General features: G+C 42.5%; 1 protein-coding gene across 1 annotated transcript; it reads left to right on the forward strand.

Annotated features, from left to right (window-relative positions):
- Positions 1-6,418: 6,418 nt before the first annotated feature.
- On the forward strand, positions 6,419-18,551 carry cd44b (CD44 molecule (IN blood group) b). The gene is made up of 8 exons (XM_084017232.1): positions 6,419-6,874; positions 13,167-13,332; positions 13,762-13,904; positions 14,038-14,103; positions 15,262-15,612; positions 16,307-16,384; positions 16,472-16,550; positions 16,730-18,551. Exons 1-8 carry the CDS (start codon positions 6,808-6,810, stop codon positions 16,938-16,940), a joined length of 1,161 nt encoding a protein of 386 aa, XP_083873358.1. The 5' UTR covers positions 6,419-6,807; the 3' UTR covers positions 16,941-18,551.
- Positions 18,552-20,965: the final 2,414 nt, after the last annotated feature.

The following is a 20,965-nucleotide window of genomic DNA, read 5'->3' on the forward strand; positions in this document are numbered from 1 at the left end:
TATAATTCTAGAATTGAATTATGTGTTCATGTTAATACATTTTAACTTATTTAAAACTAATGTCTCCGTAAAACTAATCTGCCAAGTCCATGTGTATACAAAATAAAAAACAATCATTCAGCATTTGGTTTCCTCAAATGCCAATAAAACAAATTGTTCAACCTTGAATTGTCAGTGAGCCTCATTAAAACATGTTTTCTCACCAGCCTCATGCACACAGCTACCAGGGAAACCCTGCTGTGTGTGTGTGTGTTTAATATAAAGAGATTGCGCTATTGTTTCATAGAAGCCAATTAAGATAATTTGCAGGCCTTAGTATACAGGTCAGTCTCTGCTGGCAGATGTTTATCTTTGCTGTAAGCGTGAGCTGAACAGCTGTTTACATATTTATCAGCACCAGCCGTGCACAGCCGATATCCGTAAGCAGGGTTTGATGTTATTTCTTCTTTAGATGAAGGAAGAAGCTGCGGATATGGGGAGAGTTGTGACCTCAGACTTTCTCATGTCTCCAGTTTAAATGTTACACACCCACACAAGGCCGCAATGAGAATACAGGAGCAGATAGTCATGGCAAAGACCTTGCGCTTAAGAGACTTTTGATTTCCTGGCTCTATATTATGAGCTTCTGATTTACACGATGGGTTTTCCACACTTGTAAATCAGAATATAAACGACAGAAAGGTCAGTTTGTTTTTTTATGCTGAGAGCAATCAGAGAAAAGGGGTACAGGAACTGAATTAATATTTAATGTTATTGTGGCCAGGTTTTAGTGAAAATAAGCAATAAAGTAGCAATAAATAACTCCCTAATATTGCTTTTACAGCAACGTCGCATACCTTTTCAACGTCTGTAGTCCGAGGGCATTTTGTTTTGTTGTTTCTGTGAAATTAGATATATATTTTCACTATCTTGAGCCATAATCACCAAAAAACAATATGGAGAAGAGTCAGTGATGTCCTGTTTTTTGTTTCATTGCGGTTTTTGTCAGTCGTACAGATTTTTTTGTTGGTTTTTTTTGTGATATTTGCTCTTTGAATAATTCCAAATCTTTCAGTTTTCCAAGATGCATCATCCGACATGTTCTGTCAGCCGCAGCCAGACTAAACCCTTTCTTCCAGTCTCCTCCTCATTCAATAGAAATGTGTCTTACTCTGTGAGCCCGAGCCGTGCTCATAATCCCACCGCTGTATAGTACGAGTATTTTTTCTTGGTGCACAACTCCCCCCAGCTGCTGGGAAGAGATGCAGTAACTTCAGGGATCAACCTGAGACCTGGTGTAATGCAGAAATTGAAAAGGCTGCTGCAGGAAACGAAAACCAGTGCAAAAAAAATCATCTGCCATGAAAGCACAAAAGGCGTGCACGAGGCAATAAATAAAATGTCAGGAAGTGAAAACCAATGTGTGCATATGATAAGGTGTGTGGCTTTAACACCTCTTTGAGATGGCATAGCTGTTGTCCCGGCAACAAACTAACAGTGAAAACAGTGATACTTTGACCAGAGCTAGTGATAACCACGTGTTATTCTTCTGTAGATATGTTGATTAAACGGTAGTGGTCTTGTGCTCCCACACTGCCGAGCGTCATCAAACGTTTGTGCTGGGACAAAGCCTCTTTGTGTCATTGATATGCAGTATCCTTCAGGCCTAATATTTGTGATGAAATAGACTATTATTGCTGCTGATGCAATATTCTAATACAGTTTACATGGTTAAATAATGTTCCTTTATCAAACCTCGTGCTCTATCGCATTTTGCTATCGGCTCGACGACTGCTGGGAATGTTTAGCAGAGCGGTCGAACAATGCTCTTCCAAATATCAGCAGCAAAACAGATTCTGACATTTCCTCGGCTTTCCTGTCACAGTCTGACATTTGCTCCTCTGACTGCCACTTGCCAATCTCTCCCCCCAGCAGTCTTGTTATGTGTAACAGCTGGATAAGAGAGCGGCCAAACGCAAAGGAATCAGACTTCTTCCCGCCGAGGTTTTGATTAAATTGGGCGCGGGGTCTCGGAGATGGCGCTGGGGGGGGGCTCGCGCCGGCGTGTAGGTCAGATTCATGGACACACAGCGTGGTGCGGAGAGATGGAGGCAGTTGCCATGGAGACCAAAGTGGGCGAACGTGCACTTCTGTTGTGCTGATATTTGGATGTCCTTCAGACACGGCGTCTGGTGAATGTGTTGGTTTCCGCGCGTGAAGGGGTTCGACTACACATCCCGACGAGTGGCTGCAAGCGCCAACTCAGGGTGGCGGCGTGTGGTGCAGTCGCCCAGTCTGCACCCCACCCTTTCCCTAAGCCTCCATCCCATTCCAGTCCTCCTCAGCAGTATTAAAGCTTGGAGCCATTTACGTGGTAACAGTCCAACGGCTTTCAAATGAAATCCAATGGATTTTTAATGAACTTCTGTCTCTGGAAGCATCAATGATGAATAATTTCCCCTCTTATAAAAGCAACTACATGGTTGCATCATGTAATAATGACCCATTTTAATCTGTTTTGCCTCTCAGGAGCCCTCCCTGTCTCTCTTTTTTTTTTTTTTGGTCTCGCACACGTACAGACACACATTTCCCTGTGTGAACAGGCTTTGTGATGATCACCAGGGTTTGTGAATGGCTTGCTCTCATCCACATTATCTCACGCTCAAGTTTGTACAACCATTGTTGACAGGATTTCCTCTGGTCTCCCCATTTGCCCTTACTACCAGCACTTCTCTATTCAGTGGCCCTATAATTGGGATGCAGACTTTGCCTCGCAAAGCCAGCTGTAAAATGACCACCTCGTACATCCACTTCCTTCTTCTGTCTGACCAATGCTACATTTAGACCTTATGTCATTTCTCAGAAAAGCTTTTTACACTCTTCAGCTTCAAGCATCCTGTTTGGCTTCAAAGGAAGTGCATGCAAATGAACCGGCAACTGCAAATATTACACCTGTGAGATGGCATGGTTTTATCACCGATGTGCTGTCTGAGAGCCCGACCCCATAAGGGTGGGGGTGGGGGGGGGGGGGGGGGATGACACAAGACATTCCAGATGGCTATACAGTACTGTGTGACACCCACTGTCCAAACACGCCCCGCTCTGCTGTCCCAGCACCCAAACACAAGCGAGGCCCTCGCTCTGTTGTTGTTGCACAAAGCCCGGCCTTTTGAAGCGGTCCAGTCATGCCCCTGTGACGCTGGGACGGCTCATTCAGCCTGAGACACGGCGGGGTGAGGCAGAGCTCATGGCCTGGCCAAAAGATACACAACCAGGTCACACTCCTGACAACTCTGAGCCCCCAGAGGCTCCCGGCACAGGCGGCAGCGTGAACAGACTTCTGAATGCCTCTCCCTAGTTCCAGTTAACGAGAATTAGTAACAGAAAGTTGTCAGAAACATCTGTCTAATAAATACCGAGAGATCACATGTTCAAACTAAATGCCGTCTTTGTCACCAGCTGATGTTTTGCACAAACGTAAACTGCACGCCATGTCGTTCTCATTATCACACCACATTTGTGCAAACGATCATATTCGCTGGATGTTTAGACAGTGAATGATGGATTTCACTTGGCTGTTCTGTACATATATGGACATCTTGAAATGTCTTCTAGTCGCGATCCAGGGACTTGCGCTGGTTGGAGGGGAAAAGGCACGTTAACCGACAGGAATGCTGAGGAGTTGCCATTAGTCAGCCTTTGCCACAAGGATCCCCAACCACAAGAGCGTCTGGTGAGCGCGTCTGCGTGTGCCTTACTGAATAACTATCATGTTTTTTTTTTTTTTATTGGCTGACTCAGCTGTCTGGTGTTTCATCTGGGTTACAGTCATGCCCAGTATACAGCTGTTCATCTCCTGGGTACGCTTTAAGGTAACACAGCAAAGAGCATAACACACTGTTTGGTTGCAAATAGGCGTCATTTGGTTTTCCAATTTCTTCCAAAAGTCGCTTCACAAATGAGACAGATTCCACTTAATCACCCGGCCGTGCTCATGTCCACACAGGCCCTCAAACGCCAGTTTATTTTTACCTCAATAGACTGACAGTGATGGAGAGTTCTGTGCATTCCTCTGTGCTCAAGTGTTGACCGTGTTACTTTTTCTTTTCTTTTTTTATGCAGTCCACCCTACATGGGACTGTGTATGCTCAGCTGTCTGAAAAGCGATTTATCAATCACAGCAAATGTTACACATTCACCCAACTATTCATTAAAAGGAGAGGATCGTCTTTGCAGCTCGTCTCAATGTTGTTCCTCCAGAAGGAGAAACTGGGACAGACATTGTTCAGAGGAGGAACCGAAATGAAAGCAGTGTGGATAATCATTCGCCTTCACAATCTCCCTGTCACTCTGTGTCTGTTTTTCACCATCCTATCTGTCTATAGATGTCTCTGTTTTATTTTCAGTTGTTGCTAAGTAGATTGGACAATGAGTAACTTAATTTAGACATATTTACAGCCTTCATATCACAGGAAATGGAATTATCACAACAGCTGAACCAAATACAGCCTTAAATGGGCTTATTGCTGCAAACCTTCTTGTTTCTTTGCTGTTATTGCTTCAGAAGAACTCTAAACATGTGTTGTTATGGCAACAGCTAAAACAGGAAATGACTCGTGTCCTTAGAGTATAAAACTGTTATATCTTTGGTGGAATTAGTGTGAAGTCAGTCCTCAGAAAAGATGATTTGTACGGCTGAATATGTGTGTAAAAGGTTTAATTATTTCTGGTATGCTCTCCAAGCTTAATCTTGTCTTTGCATTTACCCAAAACCATCAAAATATCTATTTTTCATTGTTGAAACCTCTTAAATTTTTTGCTCCAATCAGTGGTTTGTTCCCAATCCGGAGGCGAGAAAGGCTACAGGAAGTTAAGCGGCTAGTCCTGATTGGGAGTACATTGTTCTCTGTGTTTTGTCTCCATTGTTCTGCAATGAGTTCCACTTATTCCATTTCCTACATTTCATAATTAGCTGTGTAATGGGGATTATGTTTGGGGGTCTGATGGTATTATTCAGCATGCTTCGTATTCGTCTGGCATGCTAGTGACGTCGCTCTAGGGATGGTAATGGCTGTCTGAAAAATCTCAATAGCTTTTATAATTAAGTTCCCAAATGACGACTGCTGACGTGTGGTTTTGAGTGACATTTCGATTATTAGATTGATTGCTATGAGACTCCACTCTGAATAGTAAAAATATTAGTGATCATACCTGCTAAACTAATACCCATCTGCCTCAGCTGTGCAGTAGCAACCGTTAGCATCTAGGACACTAAACAAAGATGGTGAACAGGGAAAACACATGTTAGCATGTCAACATTAGCATATTTAGCTAAGTAAGCTACTATTGTGCCCAAAAACGCCACATAGATGCTAGTGTCCTGTAGACTCTTACTGTCATGTGATATATACATAGACATACATTTAGTATGTCAGAAAAAAATATTTAGGCTACTAGTATGTCCCAATACACAGGAGGCCTGTGTCACAGCTGAAGCATGTAAGAAGTTGACGTTTCAGAAGCTACTTCTATCTGTGTTCATGTGAAGTCTCTATTTGTCCTAAAATACGCTGAATAAACTGGAAATGCTGTGATTTAAGTGGCACCAGATGTTGGCTGTAATAATTACTGTGCTCACCTGGAAGTCCAGGTCACTGTTTATTTCAGCACTGTCGCCATGACTACCACATTACTAGTCACGCTGAGCCAAATCCCATTTAAGGACAGACGGTTGTTAAGGAAGTCGGAGAGTTTTCACACACATCACATGCAAACAACCACAAGACATGTTGACGTTGGGGAGATTTTCTGAAACCTCAGATGTCTCCATGCCGGGAGAAGTGAAATATGAAACCTGAGTTTCTATATGGTTGGATAGGTTCCTTAGCTAGAAGCATAACTGGTACAGATTTGCATAACCATCATTTTTGAGAGTGTTAGACACAGAGATTTCAGATTTTTCTATCAAAGTATTGGATCTATAAACCTTTGGGCGACAAGGTGCATCCGTGTGAAATTGATTTGACCTCTTTGAATTGGTGGCACCAGGATCACACTGAGACATACAGCAAGAGAGAAAAGACAGAGTGTAAAGGAAGCAGAGGCAAGAAAATCGGATGAATTGAAAATGGAGTGAGGACTGAACAAAAGACCAGATGGGCTCTCAGAAACTGTTGCTCTCAGGAACATGAAAAGGGGCAGAGAGACAGGAGAGTGGGAGACGGGGAGGGAGATAGTAAAAAAGGGAGGGAGAGGAGGATAAGCGGCTGTACGGAGGGAGAAATCACCTTCTTCTCAGCCATTAATAAATGTAAGGACAGGAAGAGTTGGAGAGAGAGAGAGAGAGAGAGAGAGAGAGAGAGAGAGAGAGAGAGAGAGAGAGAGAGAGAGAGAGAGAGAGCAAGCAATGGGAGTAAAAAAGAGAAGCTGCGTGAGGCGGGGCAGGAGGGGAGGTGGGGCGAGTGTGGGAGAGGCAGAAGGGTGTGTGCTCACATGAACCACTCCTGCCCTTCGGCGTGTGTGCCACTAGTCCGTGTGTCCTTCGGGCAGAGAATAGAAAAGTTGGGGCAAAGTCTGAGTCAGCTCCAGCAGCTACACTCTCAGCAACTCCCTCCACAGTGACAGGTTTCTTCTCTCTCTCTCTCTCTCTCTCTCTTTCTCTCTCTCTCATTCACTCTCTCTCACACTCTCTCTCTCTTTCACACACACACACACACACACACACACACACCGCCACCCGTCACTCCTGGCAGAGGGAAGACAGGACCACAGGAGAACTGTTACACACCTTTACTACTCACCCAGCCACCGACAGACGCTTCGCCCAGGATGTGGACGCTTGTCTTGGGGGTCACCTTTGGATTATTGGCCTCCTCCAGGTCGGAACTACTTCAAGGTGAGGGGACTGTGCCTTCGCCCAGCGGATGGCTCTTTGTTTTGGGGATTTCTTTTTTCACCTTATTCTGCCTGTCTGACTGACTGGCAACACTCCTTTGTTTTCAGATTGTAGGAGCAGACTATTCTGTGTTTTTTTTTCCCGCCCCCCCTTCTTGCTCCTTGTTGAGAATTTGAGTGAGCATTCATGTAAAGAGAAGCCGGTGAAAGAAAGGCTGTGCTATGCTCTGCTGCTGCTTATAGAATGGATGAGTGGATGCCGGCAAGAGAGCGCGTGCTACACCAGCGCAGACAGGCTTACGTCTGGCAGTCTGAGACTCCTGGCAGACACAAAGGAGACCGGCGCTGTTTCACTCACTCTCTGTCTCACACACATTCACTGGGAAGTTAACCTTATTTTATTAGGGATTTGGATTATCAATGTAGTCTTTTTCCAGGTAGAAGCAGAAATAAAGAGGGGTTGGTTCTTTTTTTTTTCTTTGCTGTGCTGATACAGTTGGAGTCTGTGCTGCCACGCTTAATGCTTTATTCTCTGACACAAAGGATGTTCAGCAATCACTCCGGCGTTCCCCCCTAACTGTCTCGCTCGTCACTCTTTGTCTCTTTCTCTCTCGTGTGCTTTATGTGGAAGGGTTTGATTGGATTCGTTGCTCGGAGCAATATATCTCTGGGGGTGAAGTTGGTACTGAATGAAACAGGTCTGCGTTGGTCTGGTTTGTTCCCCGAGGAAGTGGCGACGGGGTTGTTCACAAAGACTCCCTCTGCTACTGCGCCGGAGAACAATCGGCATCAGGCAATAAATTTGACCAGTATTTAACGGCAAATAAGAGACAGCCTAAACAGCTCGTATGTGAGGAGAGGAGATGAAGCCACTTCCTCTCATGCTTCAACATGTGTTTGCCCCCTTTAGGCACCTTGTGTGCACAGGAGTTGTGAGCAGTGTCTTTATGAACTGTACCTCAATGAGTTGAGACTAATTGGTGTCTGGTAGAAGTGCCCTGCGGGGGTTAGTTCTCATCCTGGTCCAGACATTTTTGTTTGAACTTTAACCCTATGATTTTCACCTGGAGCACATCATTAAGAGCAGGCCAGTTAAGCAAGATCAGATTTTGGGGGAGTTTTTGAAATTCTGACCAATGATGTCTATGAGCATGCATAATTCTGTCTGAACAAAGTTTTGCCTGGTGTCATTAGTGACTGAAAATGCCCTAAAAATAAAGGTATTCAAATTAGTTTTCGCCCCAGTAGTAACATTAATTCCATCCATTTGAATTTGTATCTGTATGACCTCTGCAAGGAGTGATATAAAATGTATTCCTGCCTTTAATAATTCAGTTGATCATGAGACTAAAGAGTTATCTCATTTGCAAAAAGGTAACTATAAAAAGAAGTTTGAATTCAAGGTGAAAAAAATTGCCAATGGAAGAAGTGAAATTTGTTACGCATGATTTCTTGAAAAAAAAAACACAAGCATTAGGAAGTTATGTCTCATAGTAAGCCTATATTGCTGAGGATATTCAAGGTGTATTATCTAAGAACAGATTGTTTTGTCTCACTGAAATATGACATTTTAGGTGTCCAGTATTAAGTGTTGTGAGAAATATACCTTATTTCTCATTTTTGAAGTGCTCTGATGACCTTCTAAAATGTATAATTACATTTCACAACATGAAATATGATCAGATTAGTGCCCTTGTATCTTTTGAGTTTCCTTTATAGATGGCAGATAAATATCATATCCTCTATGAAGAGGATACTTTTCTCTATATCTCTATCTCTTAGATGCACTCAAACTCAAATGCATGCACTGGGACCAAGCTAACTGCTGGTTGTCCTGCAAATTCTCCCCATTTGCCTTCTTGTAGTAACAACCCGTGTCATGTTTCAAGGTGAGGGGTGGTCAGGGGCCCCGTGGACCGGGACCGGGCCCTGACAAAGAGGGCTTGTGGCTGTACAGGTCTGAGTACCGTCTCCTGCCACCTGAGACTCTCAGACACGTGTTTGCCTCCTCTATACCAATGTACCCTCCTCTGCAAATCGACCGCCCTGAAGCCCAATGGCCCTACACCAATGTCTTATATAACTCCTTTCCTCTTTTAATTCTCACTTCTTTACCCAGTGCCTTGGACACCGATTCAACCGGTCTTAAATGGTTCTTGGGTCCTGTTATTGCAAGTTTCTGTCTGTCCATCTATTTGAGTGATGTAAACCTTATTCATTTTTAAAACCTTTTTATGAGATTCATGCCCCCACCGACCTTCCACCAATCAAATTCTGTGAAGAAAGCAATGAGAGCTGGCCAATCAGTCATCAGACGGCAGAGTAAAGCAGGTCTACACGGAATGGGGGCTTGGAAAAAAACAAATAAATCAACTACCATCAATAACAGGCTGTGCACCTGCAAATGGCTGTGATAGAATTAATTTGGTATGCGGACAAGGAGATTTCAACCTCTTCCAAAAAAAGCTCTCTTGCAAACCTTTTGCTAGTGTACGACCGCCATTGGCCACCATTGGCTGCAAATGGGCCCCCATTGGCCCCATTGGCTGCCATTGGCCCCTATTGGCTGCCATTGGCCACCATTGGCCCCCATTGGGCACCATTGCCTGCCATTGGCCACCATTGGCCCCCATTGGCTGCCATTGGCCCCAATTGACCTCCATTGGCCACCATTGGCCGCCATTGGCCCCTATTGGCTACCATTGGCTGCAATTGGCCCCCATTGGCAAGCATGTCTAAGGTTGCCTACCTCTGAGCTGAAAAGATGTGCTGCAACATAGCAATGCTTTAAAATGTGTAATTTCCACTCAAGACTCCTCCAAAAGGTTAATGTTTGAAGAGAGTGTTGGAGGTCAAAGTTCTTATCACAGATCATCTTTTTGGATTCATTGAAACCTTCTTTTTTAATTTAGGTAGGCTAACGTTTAATAAAAAGAAGTGCCCATGCTTGCTCTATTTAAAAGAATGATGCTTTCAACCGTGTATACAATGGGTTAGAGGTGGAGGGAGACAGAAACAGCAGATAACAAGAATCCTTCGTGTGACCTTCAGGTAATGTCAGTTGGTAATTGGGATGTGTGAATGTGTGTGCACAAACATATTGTGTGTGTGTGGGTATGTGTGTGTGCACAAACATATTTGCACCCTGTCTCATGTTTCACCTGGACCTTTGTTGTGACCAGTGGGGGGAAAGACATACCTGCTGATGGAGCAACTTCACTCAAGTGTGATAATGCAGGACACTGGAGAATTGTGGGAGTGATGGCAACAAGGTCTCTCTCCAAACCAGCTGAGGAACTATGGCTAAAAGGATGTTACAGCAGAAGTGCGACATAGGCCGTACAGTAGACTCTCTGTTCTAGCATGAGATTCCTGCAAGCTATTTTGAGGAACTTTAGTGAGAACATTTTTTTTGTACGGCATTTCTGAGAATGACAAGAGGAAAGAGAAAAATGCAGATAAGAGGTTAATCTTGACATCAGGGTCACTGAGCATACGGGCTCTATGGCTCACTTCCATGCTGCGTCATGGTTCTTCAACGGCTGTGACTCAAATGAAATAATCAGACATTCAAGTGTGTATGAGTATCTGTGTCTTGTCCGTGTGTTTAAGCACCTGCATGCAGGGGGGTAATTTGTACTTGAGAGAAGGGAGGGGGGTCTATTATTTCCAAAAGCAGTTGGAGGTTTGGGCCAGTTGCTGCTTTAAAGCTCCCTTTCTCTCAGGTTGTGTACTCCCAGACTTCGCAGTATCCTTGGTTTCAACTCTATTAGTGACAATGGAGCCTTTGGGAGAGTCAGTGCCTTGGCATAGAAGGCTTCTCAACTGTATGAAAGACACCCATGGCCGGTGCCTCTGCATACTAATGTTTGCGCCTCATATTCATGTCAGCCCGCTTTTCAGCTCGCTGATGGTAAGCTGTGCTCCCTTTGATCTCGCTGGGCAGGTTTGCAAGGCCAGGATCGTTGTCTTGTTTTTCACCCCTTCACTTTCAGGGACACCGTGCCATGTGGCTGTGTGTGTGGGTGGGTGGGTGTGTGTGTGTGTGTGTAAAAGAGAAGCAAACAACAGAGAGTCCCACTAACGGCAGAGAGCTTTACTTCCTGCTGCTGCTAGAGTTGTTTACGCAAAACAGCTAGTGGAAAAAAAGAGGGGGGGGGGACTTTTTTTGTCATCTTTTCGTAATCAGCTATCTCCATAGCGCAGCATCACAACATGACAAATAACAATTAAGCAACATTAGGGTCATAAAGGCAAAACTGTTACATCATCGTATTTAATCTCAATATTTTTTGGTATTTATTTTTGGTATTATGTTGTTCAAGCATATTAATTGGCGTGTTTGTAAGTCATTCTATTGTTAGAGAGCAGGTTTTACACGTTTTTTTCAATTCTAAGGTTCTTTAACCAAATTTTATTTTGATCTAGTGAGCCGGCGTGATTTCTTCTTTTCATTTGTAATGAATATATTCCGTTTTCCTCTGAAACTCTGCGCCACATAATCCAGTTGAGAAAAGTAAGGGTCTTTAAACCTTATTGCTGGCTGTGTTTTGGTCCTCCAAGAGACTTTGGAAACTATGAGAATTTCAGTAAGTGGAAGTTGGTTGGCATTGTAGTTTGCCAGGCTTAACTGTATAAAGTTGGTGATGGTTCCCAGTCTAAGTAATCTTTCAAAGCTTTATTATAGGCAACTGGACTTGCTTAAGGTTGCTTAAGACGTTTTGCCTCTCGTCCAAGAGGCTTCTTCAGTTCTTCAAAACTGAAGAAGTTCCCATGCATTAGACGTCTTTCTCATGCCTTGCATCCGTCACCATAGTAAAACATCAAAACAGCCACCATACAGTAGTGGTTTCTTCTGTGCATGAACAGTACGGATAGGAAATAACCTTGATATCTCCACAGTGTAGATGATTGCATATGATATTGACAGCCACTGTGCTATTTGCTGTGCTGAGGCACAGAATGTCACATGTCTGTTTCCACCACTTTAGTCACTAACCATTTGTTAAGCTGTCACAGAACGAACCCTTCAGTTTCCTGATCAAATTTTCAGGGTTGATAATAAATTCTTCTATTTCCCATGACATGTCACTGCACATAATGGAGATTACATCCTTTTCAAATCCGCATTCAGCAGACTTCCACAGACATTCATGCGCTAATCTGTTTTTTTTCTTTCTTCCAAATGGGAGGGGGAGTCATGCAAAAGGTCACTATAAGGAGACAAAATCACGGGTAAATATTCAGCGTGAAGGGTGTGTCGCATATCCGGGGACTCTTCGCAGGAGGTTTTGTTCCATTTCATTTTTAATGCAAATGATCACCTGCAGATATCAGGAAAATCCCCAGGTTTTCTGAAACTCTTGCCAAACCCAATAACATTATTTCTGTAAAGGGACATATGGCTCAAAGTATAAATGTATATAAATAAATATATCTGAAAGAGATCCACATGCTTACACAGACTGCCTGTTCATCTGCTCATTGGCTAGGCATTTTTGCTTTCGTTTCAGCGGGGCGGAGTCATTTCCCTGGTGCTTTTCCTTTAGTCAAGTCAACTTATACAAATCGGCTAAGCGTCACACGAGAGACCCTGTGCACCAAGCAGAGGGGTCAGTTAGCGTGATGGGAAGTGTAGGGAAACTTGTGATGGCGTGATTGAGTATTTATTTGCTGTCTGCAGCTGAAGCAGCAGCAGTGTGTGTGTGTGTGTGTGCATCCCTTTGTCTATCCTTCCTCATCTCTAAGTGTTATATAAACTCTTCTTTGAACACATTGTTTTGAACAAAGAAGACCGAGTAGAACCTGGAGGCTAAATGCTGGAGATGAGACTGCTGCCTGTCTCAAGATGCTTCTGTTCTCTCCCAGAGGACTCATCTGAACATGCCAGTCGTCTCATGACTCCACTCTGGCACACTGATGCAAAAGCCAACACGTTCATAGGCAAGAGATCGAGAGTTTTCTTGCCATACGTTTAAGGCATTCATGCGACCCTCACAGTGCATGTCAGAAATCAGTGACTGAAACTTTCTCAATGGGATATTTAGTTGAGCTGAGTGAATAGCTGTGTTAGGAGATCATACTTAAATCAAGAACGAACAATACATTTGCATAATGTAACCCACAGCATCAGGATCCTTGTCTGAAGCCTATGCAATCTGGACTATAGAGTTTTCAAATGGCATGTTTATGTTCCGCACCTAAAAATCCTCATCCTTGACTGAAAGTCCTTTAATGTAGTTTGGACTTGAGGAACCCTGTAAGACTCTGAACCTGCACCTCTTCCCCTACAGTGAGCTCCCGTGGCTGCAGCCATGCGGGGGTTTTCCTGGTTGAAGGAGCGAGCCGTCACACCCTGACCTTGGACATGGCTCAGAAGGTGTGTGAGCAGCTGCAGAGCACCTTGGCGAGTCCAGAACAAGTCAAGGAGGCCTATGATAGAAACATGGAAACATGCAGGTGAAACCACAAGCCTTTTGTTAAAGAATTATTTGTATTGATTGTTGTGAGATTTAAATAAATGTTTCTTAAAGACCATGTAGGCTTCATTTTTAAACTGTAAGACACGAAAGAAATGGTGAACATTTGCGATGAAGCATTTTGGGTCCTCTCAAGATCCTTTTTAGCCTCATCACATCTTTTTGCTTTTGAAACTGTTTAATAGTTTCCGAATACGCCATGTGTTAGACATTACGTAGACTTCCAATAAAAACAACCACTGAAACCGCTCATTTAACCAATGTGAATTGGTTTTAATATGACATCATGTGTTTAGACCTGGCTCCTTGGAGACACATTGCTTTCTGTTTCTGTCTCAAAATGGGCCACATGTGTCAAATGTCTTCTCATAATAATAACAATAATAATGATATTGTTGAATCTGTTCAGGAATGGCTGGACCAGCAACACGAGCATTGCCATCCTCAGACACACGCCCCATGAAAACTGTGCGAACAACATGACCGGCTTCATTCTGTATTCACATGGAGATCTTGATGAGCGCTGTGATGCCTACTGCTATGATGAAAACGGTGACTATGTCCACTGGAAACGCTGACTCTCCTGTTACTCTGGTGTCGTGTACATTTTCATGCTGCACACACAGACTTGTTATTTGCCTCTTCGTTTTTGGTAACGCCTACTTCCTGTTCCCCCATGTGCCAGTTGGGCCTGAGAGGGACTGTTCAAAGGCCTTTCGCCCCTTGAAGAACTCATCCTCAGATGCAGCAGGTGAGTACAACATCAGAACGCATTTAGTGCCCATTTGTCACCATATTGTGCCCATGTTCAAGCACGGATTTACAGTGAAGTGAAATCAAAACTGATAGATTCAAAGCAGTGAATCTGTTACTATACCAACTAAATTATCGTATAGGGTGTTAACATTTAAAAACTTAATTTCCAGGTTATGAGCTGTATTGATATTTAATAATAATGATTCATTTTATGTAAAGGGCGCCTTTGAGGTTACTTAAGGTCACCCTACAAAGACAATCAAAAACGTCAGTTAAAATTTGAAAAAGGCATCAACAACACAGCACACAAGTAAATCGAGAAAATCGAGAAAATCTTTAAATCAGAGTGATTACGATGGGAGGGAATAAGCCAGGTGGGTTTTTAAGCAGGATTTGAAGGTTGGGAGTGAGCCATCTGTCATGGAATTGACTAGAATCAAATTTAGAAATTCAAACTTCCATTGCAGAAATCACTCCGTAACAACTGTAAGCAGAGAAAACAAATTTAAAAAAAGAAATCTCTCAATCTGTAAGGTCTTATTGAGTGTTTAGAAAGGTGCCCATACATAACATGTATTATTATTATAGTCATAGATCTAACATAATTATATTAATATAGTGTACTAAAATAAAAACAAAATCTAAATATGGTTCTCAGTGAAGACTCTTACCGAGTCAGTTTAACAAAAAGGTGTCCTTTCAGTTAAAATTACCTTTAAGAAAAAACATCATTTTCAATTGTATTTGTTTTATTGTTTGTTAGTGTAAAGTGCATCAAGCAGGACAATACTAACTTTGTACTGTAGTTAATATATTTATATAGTGCCTGCAGAATGCCATTTCTTTAACGGCTCTCTGTATTAATTTCATTATTTGGCTTCAACTAGTTAAAACATATAATGCTATAACACTGTATGGAGGATATGATAGTAATAAACTCAGTGTTTGTATTATAAGGTATTATTGTAACATTAATGTTGGCATGATAAAATTAAGTGAAAAGTAAAAAGCATCTCTGAAGAGAATGATCAGGCGTTGCAACATTGTAGAATGATATCCAGATAGATACCGTCGCATTGCTAAGAAATGGATGATGACACATCAAAAGTTCTGTATGACTAAAACAGCATGACCCTCTCTATTGTCCAATCAGATGAACCTCCAGCAGAAGGCCAGGAAGACGGCACCCCGAAAACACCACCCGAGGATGATGATGTGATGGAAATGACCCCGACGGCCACCACGACTCTCGCAGAGCTGCATCCGGATGCCACGGAAGTCCCTGCAGCGGAAGAACACACCTTAAGTGAGGACGACGGGGTGGCTTCCATTTACACTCCTGGAGAGTTCGACCAGCCCACTGGATCTGGGATGATGCCAACCTACGAGGAGGAGGAGGTATCTCCAACGGCCTCCACTGGAGAGCCAGAAACAGAAACCCCCTCTGATAACGATCCACACAAGAGAAAAACGGAGACTAACGGGGGTGATGCCGGAACAGAGCGTAAGAAAAACACAAACAAATATCAACACGGAACTTTTAGAATTTCATTATTCTGGTCTATCCTCTGTAGAAAACCAAAACAGAAAACACAGATTATTGAGTTTATTTGTATTCAAATGGTATGAAAACAGTTTTGAAGAACAGCAAATCCTTGTATCAGATGTAACAGGTTTTGGGTGGACTGAAGTAATTTTAGGAACACATGACGCCCCCTTGTGTTAGGTTGAGTTGTTGAGAGGATTTATTACAAGACTGGTCTCAGTGAGTTTGTCTCCGAGTCCCTAAGAGGAATTACAGCGTACTCAACAAACACACCAAAATGCACAAATATGTGTGTTGAAGGCATTGCAATGTAATTGAATTTGCAAATTCATGAATAAATCAAATTAGTTGGATTTTCAGACAAATAACAAAACAAGGAATTACACTTTTAATACAGATAATATACAGGGATTGTGGTTCCTCTGCTCTGGAACCACAAAGTCTGCAGCCTCACACACAGAATATAAAAGGCAATATAAAGGGAAAGACGTTATCATTGATACAAACACAAATACATTTGAATCCATTTGGCTTTATGTTTTTATCTGCTTCTTTTATGAGATTAGGTATTTCTGAATTAAAAATGGCAGTGAATTAGATGTATCTGAGATGATTAACAAATATACTGTTTTTTTTTATCATTGACATGCAGCTCCACCATCAACGACTGACAAGGGCCAGGTCCTGGGTCCTGCAGAGCCTAAACAACAGGAGGACAGCGGTTCATCGAGTGAGCAGCCGCATTACTTCCCCTAACCCCTAACCCCTAACCTACCAAGCTGTAATATGCTGACTCATGGTTTGTTTCTCCCTCCAGATTGGCTGGTTATCATTTTAGTGCTTGTGGCCATTGCTGTTATTCTTCTAGTGTGCGCGGCTGTTGCCAAAAGAAAGAGGTATGATTTTCCTTTTGTCATCTTACTCTGAACATGAAACATGTTTTGGATATAAACATTACCCCGCTGCCCAACTATTGTTTGTCTGACTGTGCACAGTAATCGTTAGTCAGCCATTTCCACATAATTTGCTGCAGCAAAAAATACATAAATAAAAGTGTTTGAATGTGCTCTTGCAGCTTGTGTGGCAAGACGCAGACCCTGATGATCACCAAAGATGGCGGCGAGGGAAACGGGGCGGCGGCGTCGGCGTCCAGCTCCCACGCCCAGGAGAGAGAGCAGGAAATGGTGACCCTCATGAACAAGGAAAAGATCCAGGAGAACGGCAACACGGAGGAGTTCACCGTCATCACGCTAGAGGAGTCGCCAGAGAAAGAACAGCTGGCGTGAGAGAGGAGCGTAGAGGCAGACGGGAAGGAGTGAGCGAGGATGGGGAGGGTTCGAGTGAGGAGATGGTTGGGAGATGTGGGGAGGTGGGGGAGGGGGCGGGGTAAAAACTGCTTTGGTGGCCAGCACTGGATAGACACCGAGTAAGGGTGTACGTGTGTGTTATTTAGGATGATTGTCTAACTGAAGGAACAATAGCGTACTACTCAAACCATGTGCAGCATTTCTTTGGTCAGGTATGCCAGGTTAGCAAAGAGCACCGTGCATGGTGGGGGATCGTGCACTGATGCATAGCAGGGTGTGTGAATGTATTTTGTGTCAGTTCTTTGTGTCCGTGAGCTACGTGCTTTTGGCTGGATAGACATGGGTTGGTTTTTAAAAGGGAGGGGTGGTGAGGGTTTAATTTCCGAACACATTGATGATAAATGATTCTCTTTTTCATAGAATTGGTGGATCCTAAATTGTAGGGCCTTTTAGCCTAAATGAGAAGCGATAAATCAATGGACTGGGTTGTACCAAGTTATTTGAGAATATAGAGAAATAACTGAGCAAATCAACCCATGGGGTTTTCCATGTATTTCAGCTCTTTCTTTTTTTGCTTATTGTCGTAACCCTGTGTATATTTCAGACATCGCCTGTGGACTGGAGTTTGGTTATTTCCATTTTCAAGACAAATGGGGATGTCACTACCTTAATTTATGCGGCTTTTATTCCCGTTTTCTTGGTCTCTGTATATAAAGTATATGTTTTTGGAAATGCCATAGCAATAGCTGCCAGTGCTTTTTGTTGTTTGACGGAAAGGGGCGTTGAATCCCTTTTTAAATAAAGGAATGTGTCATTTTGTTTAGAGTTATTTAATTAGAAAACAGTACCTCCGAAGGAAACAACTGTGCAACAGATGCACCATTAAAGTCAGTTAATATACATTGATATTGGGCTGGGAATATGATAATCAAGTCCTTGACGTTATCCTGAGGATAAGTAGAATGATAGAGATGATGTATGCATACTTTATACACAGTGTGTACATTGATTAAGGGAAAAAAAAGAATTGGATACATTTAAGCACATTCACAACAAGTGGCAATGGTCTAAACTTTAGATGCTAAACTACATGGCACATATGATCATGGGAGCCCTATGTGCTGTAAACACGTAGCAATGTAAAGGTTTCTTCATAAGAAAGGGGCTGACAACGTCGTCTATGTGCTCCCGAGGGGGGGGGAGGGGTGTTATGAATGAAGCTTGTGTGCCTCAATGTGCCAGTTTCTGTAAATTTCACTCATGTGAACAAAATGCTGTAGTTTTTCTATTCCTCATTGGTAAAATATATCATACATTGTGTCATATCAATATTATTCCCGGTGTGACGGCTAATTCTTCCTGGTTTTCAGTATGAAAATGTGGAATCTCATACAGCGATTGCAAACAGTTTTGTTTTTTTTCTGACTTGTTACGGTTGTTATTATCCCCTCCTGCTTTTGCTCTTATGATTTGTTTTTGAGGAGAAGTAGCAAATGTACTAGTGTAGGCAGGTTTTATGACAAATTAACAAAATACGTTGCTGAAAAGATTTGTAAAGTCATGGATGAAAATAAATGTGTATAAAAGATGTGTGCCGTGTGTTCACTCGCTAATTACTCTGAATGTGTGAAGACAAAAGGGAGAGAGAGAGAGTGAATGGCATGACAGTGGGATGAGAACGGTCACATTACCCCCGCGGAAGAGGAAGTGAGGTTTCCATGGCACCGGGGTCGGGATGTGAGAACATGTTCATTCAGGAAGCAAAGACACAAAGACAAAGATGGCCATTTTGAACGATGGAGAAGGGATTATTTACAGACAGTGTTAAACTGCATCACTTTTTTGTTTATATTGCATCCTATACCATTACTTTTTATATCATACGCTATGAGATTTTATGGCAAACTACAATGTTATTTTTATAGCATAGCCTACTATACTGTGACTTTATTTGACACATTTCTATTGGATTTCCAGGGACATGACCACGGTTTGACCCAATTGCTGCTGACATACAAAGAAAATAACCACAAGTGCAGATTCTTTTTTCTTATCACCATGAATTTGAATGTATCTGCGTATTGTGCATGATGACTCATGATGCATTTCTAACATTTTAATCTCATATTTTGCATTTAGCCTTTTCAGAACAACAGGAGCAAGCACCGGATTTAGCCGTCTGGTGGAGGTTGGAGGACACGGCAGGTTGGTAACAAAACAGGAAGTGAAAAAGTGAGTTTGAGGGTTCAGGAGAATGACCGGGATATTTTTACTGTGGCAGGTGATTAGTGAGATGAGGAGCAGCTGTGCCAGATCAACCAGGTGTGTGGAGTGGAGCAACGAGGAAGCCAGCAACTCACCAGCTCAGTAGAGGGAAGACAAACACACACAAAGACAGTCTATATGCACACCACGCGGACAACGCAGGGAAGGGAAGGGAAAACTCAGGAGAAGAAGAGGGAAAGAGGAGGCTGCTAGGAAGAAGGGAACAATGACAGCACCTGTATTTGCGGTCTAGCAGCAATCAAACAAAACGATAAGGAAGTTAATTTATTACAAAAATAGCTTAATTCAAATTGAGAATTACCTATGACAACAGAATTGAATCAGAAAAAAAGCAGTATTTGACAGTCCTGATTAAAATATAAGGCAGAGTTTTTGTTTTTGGGGAGGTACTAGCAACTAACAAAGATCTCCGGATATGCTATTTTTACGGTTTCGCTTACAGCCAATCAATTTAATGTGATGTATGATTAGCCCACGACCGCAGCAGCTACGTTCGTCTGCCTGCACAGCGTCTGAGCCTGCAGCTAGCAGCTAACGGTGCTAACGGTGCAAACAGTGCTGCTGCAGTCGTGGGCCAATCACAACAACAGTGCAAACAGATGATTAATGTGGCCGTTACCATACAAGAAATAAGTGACTATGGAAATCATATTGCCTCAACATGACACTGTCCACTAGTTTGTTAGACATGTGTTGCAAAGTGTGCACCTTAGTGCATCGCAGACTTGCTAATGGAGTGACGTTGGGCTCCTTGTCCTTTCATTTAGGTCATTTATTTCCATATAACCTCTCGACATGCTTGACATCTGTGGATTAATGAGCTTTATTTTTCTTTAGCCTCTTTAAGATAATTATTAATTTCCTCAGTGGCTCTCGGGACAGGCAGGTTGATTGTGCATTTCAATCTTCAGTATTTAACTCCCTAACTAACTAACTAGTAATAAAAATTAATTATATGTTTGCCTCGGTTCTGGTATGAGTCCTAAATACACCAACTGAACAACAGTAGCAGACATGAAATGACATGCATTTGTGACGAGTTGTAAAAAAATCAGTCAAAAAGACGATGTTTAGTTATGAATCAACATTTATTAGTTATATTTGTATATGTACACCAAAGGTACAACACTTATTGATATGTAGAAACAGTTTTGTTTATGTATACCATAGACAGAGGAAAGAATTCATTTATTTTTTTGTCTTTTTTTTTCTCAATAGTGTATCTCCCCCACACATACGCTCTGCCTTTACATCAAAATTACAACAGCTTTACAAAGAGGGAAGGCCTAGAAAAGTAAGATCAGGAAAGCAGGTTGTAGGCAGAAGTGAGACAGGAGTTTCTTCAAAAAAGACACATTTCAGTAGAAAAGGACACGTTTGAAGATATACTGGCTCTTTGTTTGAAACACTGTGTCAATCAAGTTCCTTTTTTTTTTATTCGTCATCTCCGCAAGTCCCAGGTGTTTGTGCATATCGATTCTGTGCAGAAAGCAACAAAAGGCAAGTGGAGTAAAGGCAGTTTACCGGGTGGGATTTCTATGATGTCGACGAGACGTCAGAGGTCGAATGTGTGAAGATGTGGTTGGTCTAGATATCCACGTGCTGCAACTTGAAATGCACGTTCACCAGGTAAACAAAACGATGCTAAAGCCTGTTTTCTTCGTTGGAAAGACAAAATGGTTCAGATGAGTCACCTGAGGAACGATGCTCTAAATCAG

The sequence above is a fragment of the Eutrigla gurnardus genome (assembly GCF_963514095.1).
Source record: "Eutrigla gurnardus genome assembly, chromosome: 9".
Taxonomy (NCBI): Eukaryota; Metazoa; Chordata; class Actinopteri; order Perciformes; family Triglidae; genus Eutrigla; species Eutrigla gurnardus.